This window comes from Saccopteryx leptura, chromosome 10, assembly GCF_036850995.1.
Source record: "Saccopteryx leptura isolate mSacLep1 chromosome 10, mSacLep1_pri_phased_curated, whole genome shotgun sequence".
NCBI classification, from domain to species: Eukaryota; Metazoa; Chordata; class Mammalia; order Chiroptera; family Emballonuridae; genus Saccopteryx; species Saccopteryx leptura.
In genome coordinates, this window is record NC_089512.1 from 38058508 (window position 1) to 38068740 (window position 10233).

Here is a 10233-nt window from a genome sequence, read left to right on the forward strand (position 1 = left end):
TTCCATAAGGACTGCATGCCCAAGTAACTGGACTGTTTACATACCTACTCCAAGTCCGTTTCTTCATCTGTAAAACAGAAATAACAGTACATGCCTAACACAGGGATTACCTCTGAACTTGACACAGGCAAAAGATTTAACACATCAGAAGCATTCTAAAAACTGTCAACTGGCCCTGGCCGGATGCCTCAGTGGTAGAGTGTCAGTCTGGCGTGTGGATGTCCTGGGTTCAATTCCCTGTCAGGGTACACAGGAGAAGCAATCATCTGCTTCTCTACCCCTTCCCCTTCCCCTTCTATCTCTCTCTTCTCCTCCCACAGCCATGGCTCAATTGATTCAAGCAAGTTGGCCCTGGGCACTGAGGATGACTCCATGGAGCCTCCACTTCAGGCACTAAAAATAGATCAGATGCTAAGCAACAGCCCTTGATGGGCAGAGCACCCCACATAGGGGGCTGGCCGGGTAAATCCTGGTAGGAGTACATGCGGGAGTCTGTCTGTCTCCCCTTCTCTCACTTAAAAGAATAAGTAAAATAAAATAAAATAAAACTATCTACTGCTGCTTCAACCACCACTGCTAGTCTTCTTAATATTGTTATTACAAAACAACTGCTCCATGGCACCAGCTCTTCAACAGTCAAAGCCCAATCTGAATTGCCTTTATACACTGTGGAATGACCACTAGCCTTGACCCCCATTTCCTCCCCAAACTCCCCTAAATGATAGCAATGCAATCAAAGACATCAAACCACAAAGACAAAGCAGAAAGGAAAGAAGACAACAATACATCATACATTTCAACAACATTTGCAAGATGAGAAGCAGCTGAAGGAGTGGTCACTGCCCCTCAGGACTCTTGAGGGGCTCAGCAATGGAGCCACCCAAGGCCAGCCTGGGCTCAGGCCAGACAAAAGGGGAGCTTCTGAAGGAGGTATTCAAAGCATTTGGGTCTCCAGGCCCAACATGAGATCCAAAGTTGTTTCTGAAGAAACTAAACCACTTTAGCAGTAGCACTGTAACAGAAGTCAAAAATTAAACCCCAACCCAAACTGCTGGTACATCACCAAACATACCAGAGACAGGAAACTGGAGATGTCCTGTAGGTACTAGTTAGTCTCAAAGATGTGTAAATGCTGATATGTTGGGTAGACTCCACCTGCATCCCAAGGGTAGTCACACAGTAGACTAACAGCACGCACACACACTTTCTCTCTCTTAATCAACTTTTCAGCATCACTCTCTTATTTAGAGTCAGTCAAGGATCAACAGGCATTTGTGATATAAACAAACAGAAAAAGAACCCTGATATTAACAGGCACACTGGAAGAAGCAGGATATTAAAAATGTATTAAATAGCCTGACCTGTGGTGGCTCAGTGGATAAAGCATCAACCTGGAACACTGAGGTTGCGGGTTCAAAACCCAGGGCTTGCCTGGTCAAGGCACATATGGGAGTTGATGCTTCCTGCTCCTTCCCTCCTCTCTCTCTCTCTCTCTCTCTCTCTTACTCTGTCTCTCTCTCTCTCCCTCCTTCCCCTCTATAAAATGAATAAATAAAATCTTTTAAAAAATGTATTAAGCCCTGGCCGGTTGGCTCAGCAGTAGAGCATCGGCCCGGCGTGTGGAAGTCCCAGGTTCGATTCCTGGCCAGGGCACACAGGATAAGTGCCCATCTGCTTCTCTACCCCTCCCCCTCTCCTTCCTCTCTGTCTCTCTCTTCCCCTCCCGCAGCTGAGGCTCCATTGAAGCAAAGTTGGCCAAGGTGCTGAGGATGGCTCCATGGCCTCTGCCTCAGGCGCTAGAATGGCTCTGGTCGCAACAGAGCAACGCCCCAGATGGGCAGAGCATCGCCCCCTGGTGGGCATGCCGGGTGGATCCCGGTCGGGTGCATGCGGGAGTCTGTCAGACTGCCTCCCCGTTTCTAACTTCAGAAAATACAAAAAAAAAAAAAGTATTAAATATATAGAAAAATTAAAAACAACATACACACACCTCAAAGATAAGGAAAGATAATAAATCCACAAAATAAGAATAGAACAGAAAATGTAGTGAATAGAAATGGATATGGAGAACAAAAAGAGCTTCTAAAATTTCAAAACATCATTAAATTTTTAAAAATAAATAAAAGTTTAGAAGACAAAATTAAGAAATTCTTCCCCGCTTCCCACCTCCAATAAAAAATATAAATAAGCGGCAACATAAGAAAACCTGAAGATCAATCCCAGGAGATTCAATAACCAAACTAATACACGTCTCACTAATAACAAACAACAATGAAGGGTAGCATACTATCAAAGAAATGACAGACTTTTGAAAACTGAAGGATATGCAGCTCTAGATTGATTCACTAAGATAAGATGGGCGACGGACAGACAGAGGAAGGATCTATACAGAAGTTCATAAAACTTCAGAGCACCATAGAAAAAGACTTCAAAGAAAAAAGAAAGAAAAAGGAAATAAATAAATAAATAAATAAAGGAATCAGAATGGCTTTGGATTTTCATCAGAAACTAGAAAACAGTGTGAAAATGCCATCAAAGTTGTAAAAAAAAAAAATTATTTTCAACCTAAGGTATTAAATTTAGCCAAATCATCTATAAAGCATGAAGACTAGATTGACACCTTCAGACACACAAGGCATCAAATAATTTGACTTCCATACACCCCTTCTAAGGAGGATACACTGTAACAAAAAAAAATGAAGAAAAAGGAAGACAGAGGATCTAGGAAACACAGGCTCTGAGATAAAAAAAAGAAGGGAACAGAAGTCACTGGAGAAACAAGCCTACTGTCCAGATTGCAGTAAGAGGATGGGAGGCTCTGGAGGGGTAAATCTCTAAGGGGAAAGAAACCAAGTGGAACTGATAGAGGATTCGATGTGTTACCTGGGGGAAAAAATCAAAAGGCATTTAACATATTTCTTGGAGTATTTGAGGGAATATAGCCATAGTTACATTTAAAAGAACTAATCAAAAAGCTTAAAAGTCAATTTGCTCCAGGAAAAACAAAAATGTATATAGAGAGAAAACATAACCATTGGTCACTTTTTAACACAGAAGTGAGCAATAAATACATAATGTAAATACTGACTGCTGGTTCTACCAGAAACTGTTACATAGCTATACTGGGGGTTTAGGGGGAGAGAAGAGGGCAAGTACTCAGTTATGACACTATGAAGTCACACTGACTTAGAAAGAGGAAAGTAAAAAACAGGAAAAAAAATAAACAGAACTAGTTTAAGATAGTAGCTCCTACTGGAAAGTAGAGCCTGGAGGATTAAAAGGTCAAAGACAGGAGACTGCCTTTTTATAAATGATGTGCATGTACTAACCGATTAAAACAACAACTTAGTCTTATATTGAGGGCAATTAGTTCAATTTATCAAGTTGTACTATCAACTTCATTTCTAAGTTTCTTACTTGAAATTCCAAACTCATTGTCTTAGAAATATTATAAAATGATGGTTAGTTTCCCAAGTCAGCTTTCAGAAGGTATTTAACCCAAAAAGATACAAAAATATGGTACAAAGTATTATTTCAAGTAGTCTTAAATATCGTAAGAGTTTCTGTAGGAAACAGCATTCTGAGAACTCAGGATGCTTGGTATACTCCTCAGTCCTACCTGCTTGCTATTCTGCACGCAGGTGCAGACAAGAAAAACTCTAAAGGAAGACTGTATAAGGGACATGGGAAGGAGGTGGAAGGAGTCCAACATCTGGAAGGATGGACAGTCAAGAAACCCACAGTAGCAGGTGAACTCTATCTACATTAAGAGAAAATACTATTCAGGTCTGTGGGCGACAGTGATCAGCAAGGCAATCCTCTCTCTCTGCTCCCAAGAGCCCATTCCTGCCCATCAATCAGGTAACAAATACATCATTTTAAGTATTAATTAGCAAGCATTCTTTTCCAACCATGCCATAATCAAACTTCTATAGTAGAAACAGTATCTTCTTTTCATTCAATAAAACTTTGCAGCCTATGTCAACACTATGTTCATTTTTTTTTAAAAACAAACGATTATAAATTGTGTGACCTTGAGCAAATTACTTAAAGCTTTACTTTACTCATCTCTAAAATGGGAATAATGATACCTACCTCACTGGGTTACAAGAAAAGTAGAGGAAATGATGTATATAAAAACACAGGGGCAGGTACATGGCAGGAACTCAATCAATGTCAGCCTCTGGTTGTTCCCTGTCCCCTACTCCCACCCAAACTGGTTTCTTACATATAAACAAAGTCACAAATTATATACATGCTTTGACAACGACAACAACAAAAACCTTTATATGCTATGCATAACACATTAAAAATTTTTAATTAATGTGATATGAGTCAATTTATAAGCATTAGTTATTTTCCCTAAACCTTAGTTTTATATTGCAAGTACTAACCCAATTTGCAGTTTTAATTCAGCTAACCTAAATTCAGCTGATTCAGCTAGCTAGACTAAAAAGAGGATTATGAGTGCAAGACATTATAAAAACACTGCATTCTTCTTTGGTTAAAGACTGCAAACCCGTGTATGTAACAATGTCTAAACAGTCTGCTAAAAGCAATTCCTCAACAGACCTCAAGGAAGTCTTATAACTAAAAATAAATAAAACTGACCCCATAATCGATGCTTAAGAGACTAATTTTCCCCCCTCACCCAGATGTACCATAAACCTGAGATGAAATAAAGAAATTGTCATAATACACACAAAAAAAGGAAATGTCTAGGCATCTGCTACTACCAAAGACTTCCCATTTGGGGCCATTTCTATCAGACCTTCCTCTAAGGGGTCGTTTCCGGAATCCAGAAAGTTCCCACAAGAGAACACCATTATTTTTTAAATTAACGACAAAGTTAATTAAGTAGAATAGAACCAACTGACCCAAAGCCAAGCTGTCCTTTCCCCTACAAGGTATTCCAAGTAGGAGTGGCCCAGAAATACAGGATCAGTCCAAACTCCAACACATCTCAGACAAGATTCAAAAAGGTCCCGAAGAAGCTGAAAGATGCAAGCTACCTGGACATTCACTATTTAAAAAGTATGCTTATCGGTCGCAAGACTTGCAGACGAACATGAAATGCCCTTATAATCTCTCTCTCATTTTTTTTTTTTAAAGTATGATAACCAGAAAGTATGAGCTCACTAGTGTGGCCTCTGCTGGGGCATCAAAACCATCGCCAAGGGCTTACAGATTTACTCTACATAAAACGTGGATTTCGAGTTATCCAAAATCCTGGGCCCTGAAGTGACACGCATAAGGAAGGGTCAAAGAAAGATGGTATGTCAGGGAAGAAAAGTTGTAAGGGGAACAAGGTAAAGGACTGAAGGATGGAGTGGGGTGGATCCCGGGTATTTCTCAGCGGCTCGGGGTCCCCCGGTCTTTTCGAAGCGGAGGAGCGAGGGAGTAGGGGAGAAGCGAGAAGGATGACCGGGGTCGGGGGTCGGGCAGGGACCACACCTCCCAGCCAGCACGGAAGGCAGAGGCCGGGGCCCGGAGGCCGGGGCTCCGGGACAGAATGGAGAGCTGTGGGACGGGACCGGGAGCCCCGGGGAATAAGGAGAGGACGCGCCCGCGGTGCACCGCGCGCGCACTGGGCCGCCGACGGCCGGAAGCCGCAGGGGCCGGGCCGGACCTGCCCGCCCCGGCGCAGGCGGCCCCACTCACCGATGAGCCGGCGCACCTCGTCCTCGCTCAGGTAGAGGCTCACGCTGGGCCCCGCGGCCGCAGGCAGCAGCGCTGGGGGCCGCGGGGCCGGGGCGGCGGCGGCGCCGGGCGCGGGCAGCAGCAGCAGCAGCAGCGCGAGCAGGAGCAGCGGCGGCGGGGCCCTCAGGCCGCGGGCCCCCGGGAGGCAGCCCCGGCGCGGCGGCCCCAGCCGCGCTGTCCCGCGCATGGCCACCGCCGCCGCCGCCGCCAGGAAAGAGCGCTGGCCGCCCGCCGTGCCGCCGCCGCCTACCCCCGGCCCCGAGCCCCTCACAGCCCCGAGCCGGGGGCGGCCGCCCAGCTCATCGCGCCGCCGGCCCGTGGCAGCCGGCCGCTGCTTCAGACCGCCGGAGCGCGCCGCCGCCGCCGCTTTCTCGGCGGCATCGTCCACTGTGGGGGACTGGCCGCGGGGGCGCGCCCGTGCGCGTCTCCGCCGCCCGAGCGCGCGCGCGCACGCATCGCCCGCTTCGTGCGGGCCGGTCGGGGCTTGACGCAGAGAGCTTTGATTTTCAAGTGCAGGCGCCCGCGAAGCGCTCTCTGGTTATCCTCTCTGAAGGAGCCTTCCCCCGCTCCACGTTGTCACCAGCCTGATGTTTGCTTGTCTATTGTGTGTAACACCCTCACCGCCGCGGGGATTGCGGGCAGGCAGGCCCGGACCGCGCGTGCAGCCGAGTGGGCTTCCAGATCCAGGGTAATGCCTGAATGAGGCCGCTCTTGTTCGTTGCAAAAGTGAAACCTGCTTTTTTTGTTTTGTAAGAAAATGGAGAAAAATATAAATCACTTTGTATCCCAACATCGGAGGTCAACATTAACGTTTCAGTTCTCATGCATATATGCTATATATGCATTTATTCTTCAAAAAGAGCTTAGCAAACTTTAGTAACCTATTTATTGTTAAACGTCACAAATTTTTATTTTTTATAGTCATCCTGTGTTCCGCACCTGAGGTTGTTCTTAACCTGTGGTCCATGCCAGGTTTTGACAATCCCTTCTCTTAAAAAGGTAATACTATGTGCAAAAATGTGTCTGTGTGTGCTTGTTTCTGCATACTTCTGTCTCTGTGTATGCAAGTGCATGCTTTAGCACCACGAAAAAGTACATCTCATCCGGTATTGCAGGGAGTCCCTGTCCCCCAGTGAGGTTAAGAATGACGGATACGTGGTCTTTTTTAGAGGCAGCCCAGCGAGGCCATGCGAGGATCTCCAAACCTCCTAATGTACATATTTATGTGAACCAACTACCATCGCGGTCCTATTTACTCCAGGTTCCCCCTGTATTGGTGATGTTTTCAAGTGTCTCTGCCCGGCCCGGGTCACCTCGCCCCTATGGGCAGGTCCTGGGCCTGACCCCAAACCTCCCGGTGGTTGGCGCCTGGGGGAGCAGCTGGTCCCGGGCCAGGCAGCTTCTATGCGCAATCGCTCCACCGCAGTGAGGCCCTAGGGGCGGCTATTTTTATCCTCTGGGGAGGCTGGGGGGAAGAGAGAGGCTGATCAGGCCGGAAGTCCTGGGACTTGATTTTTCTCCTACTGTAGTGAGAGGGATGGGTTTCATTTAGAGATAAACTGGGCTGGACTTACCTGGCTTAAGCCCTGCAACACAATCCGGCACCTCGTGCAGGAGGAGGCTGAGCAGAGCATGAGGGCTGAGGAAAAGTGCTCCCTCAGAGACTGATCAAAACCACACAGGTCAGCAAAAACACTTATTTATGTTGGAGCGGACACTGCTACCTATTCGGGGACCAGAGCTCTATCAGAAAGTGTTCGGAGGCAGAGAGTGTGCTGTGTTAACAGGGTTCCCATTTCTGAGAGAAGGCATTTTTTAAAAGGATGGCATATTTCCTGAATTTTTGAAAAGAACTTACAGTCCCCAAGTAAGGAAGCTGCAGTCTTCACGGCAATCTCCTCTTATCAGTGACCTCTTGAGATTGGTCTGATGTAAACAGAGGCCAGCTCTGGGTCAGCCCTGGCTGGGTTCTGGTATATGTTAACCGTGTAGCCTTGGGAAATTTTCTTAAACTCTCCAAGCCTTGGTTTTCTCATTCACAAAACTGGGGTGATGATAGCAGATTCACAGGGTTTTACAAGATTTCATTGGAGAAGATGTGAGTAAAACACGTAGGCAGACTCCGGACCGGAGTCAGTCACGCCCATTGTTATTGCTATTACAATGAATCCTTTCCCTCTAATAACCACTTTCTGGAAAATCCCATCACCGATAACCTCCAAAGCCTTCAAACGAGGGATCCCAAAGAGCTTCATTCAATATAGCACCATACCTGGCCCAGAGCTGAGCTCAAGACATTCGTGCCAGACATCACACTTGGCACAGGGACACGGAGGTGAGCATGGTGCTTTCCTGAGGATGTACCATAAACAAATATTTATTGCACATTATCATCAGTGCTATGAAGAAGAAGTTAGTAGTTCTTAAACTGTGGTTCCCAGAACAGCAGGATTCTCACCTGAAACCTTGTAGAAATGCAAATTTCTAGGTCCCACCCCAGACCAACAGAAGTAGCAACTTCTATTAGGAATGCACAGGAGAACTGGCATACACATTTTATCATTTGTTCTAAGGAGTCCTTGTCCCCCAAAGAGCATCACAGGCCCTCCAGGTGATGCTGGCCAGACTGTCAAGAAGAACTCAGCTCTACAATCTTTCCCTTGGGCTACTGCAGTTGTCATCCCACTGCCCCCCCCCCCCTTGCTTTCCCCTTTACTCCTTTAGTCTGTTCTCAACCCAGCAGTCAGAACCATCCTGTCAAACGTCAGCCAGGTCATGTTGCTCCCTGGCTCTTAGACTGCCAATGGCTCCCTAACTCATTTAGAATAAAAGGCCAAGTCCATATAAGATATTCAGTTATTTAATAAGTCACCTACCATTTTTAAAAAAGATATTAAGGCAGTGCTCACTTTCCACATTTTTCTCTTCCCTTCTCATCTTATCTCCTTCTATTTTTTCTCTGCTCACTTAGCTCTAACCATAATGGCTTCCTTGCTGTACTTCCCACACACCAGACACAGTCCTGTCTCAGGGCCTTTGCACTGCTATTCCCTCAACCTGGAACGTGCTTCCTTCTGACATCCACGTGGCTTCATCTCTCACCTCTTCAAATCTATTCCTAAATGTTAACTTCTGAATAAGATTAAAATTGTGAACTTCCAGAAAAGGAACTGGTTCCCAGTCTCTTCTGACTCTGCAGGGTACTTGGTCTCACACAAAGTTCTTCCCACAGCCCCCAACCCATCCCTGGAGAAGGAGTCCCCTCTCCCTCTCCAACCAAGGTGTGGGTGGCAACATTGACATTTCTCAATAAGCCTCAGCGAGAAAATGCTAGGAAGCCCTGACCTCAGCCTCCTGAGGTTTCTTTGCCTAGAGGAAATGAAGACCACAGTCACCACCATACTCTATGCATTGCCCCCATTCTCGGTTTGGCTTTTCATTGTGGTTGACCTTATTCTGCTCCTCCAGGAGTCAGATTTCAGAAGGACTGAAAAATACCATCATCAGGACTTCTTTCACTACTCCTTAGAAAAGGTCAGCCTTGGGCTTGAGATGCAGCAGGGTGGGTGGGAATGCTTGTGGGGGAGGGGGTAACTGGTGAGGCCTTTGGGATAATAGAAATTACTAGGGTACCTTGTGTATGAAATCTGATGCCCCACTTTGAGTACCAGCTCCTGTCCACAAGAATAGACACCCAGCTCAGAGAGCCTTGGGCACAAATCCTCAATCTGAACTGTGCTCACTCAGCTAGAGAAGGCATCTAGATAGGGGTGACTCTTAAGTTCTGGAAATAGCCCCTTCCTCTGCCAGGAGCAGTTGGAGATGCTGCTCTGTGTACTACAGGGCAGTTCACTTTTCAAGACTTCTCCTTCCACAAGGAATATATTAACCCATTGTGTCATGAAACAATCAAGCAGCACAGAAGTACATGGAATGAAATATGAACAGCCTCCTTGACACAAATCATCCTCTCTCTTCCCCACCTCCCAGATTGGTATACGTTCTTTAGCCCTTTCCTGAGACGTTTACCTACATATATATGCACTTAGAATGCAACTATACATGTGTGTCGTTTTTTTGAAGTTTTACATAAATGGAATCAGACAAAAAGTAATAGTCTGCACAATTTGCTTTTTTCATTGATCATAGTAAGTTGAGGTCTAGCATTCTTGCAGGACAAGGCATACAAAGGCACATTGATGGTGTTCTTTTAGCTAGGAAGGACCATGATAGACTTCACAGTTCTGATGATAGACTGCACAATCTTGCACATGCTTCTTTGTGCATTTATGCAGATATTTAGATTCTCAGAAGTGGAATTGCTGAGTCAGAGGGAGTTACCTTTTCATGTTAATGAATTCTACTTAATTGCCCCCCTTTGAAAGTCTTACTGGTCTTGGTCGGTTGGCTCAATGGTAGAGTGTCCACACTGTATGTGGATGTCCTGGGTTCCATTCCCAGTCAGGACAAACAGAAGAAGTGACCATCCACTTCCCTACCTCTCTGCCTTCCCTTCCCTTTCCCCTTCTCTCT

General features: G+C 46.0%; 1 protein-coding gene across 2 annotated transcripts in view; it reads right to left on the reverse strand.

Moving 5' to 3' along the window:
* RYK (receptor like tyrosine kinase) overlaps window positions 1-6103 on the reverse strand; it is a 106203-nt gene extending 100100 nt beyond the window's left edge. The window contains exon 1 of one of the 2 annotated variants that reach the window (XM_066350319.1): window positions 5662-6103. In XM_066350319.1, coding sequence (XP_066206416.1) covers window positions 5662-5887 — 226 coding nt within the window. In that variant the 5' untranslated portion in view covers window positions 5888-6103. The remainder of the gene's footprint in view (window positions 1-5661) is intronic. The other variant, XM_066350318.1, reaches the window with a different exon arrangement.
* Window positions 6104-10233: the final 4130 nt, after the last annotated feature.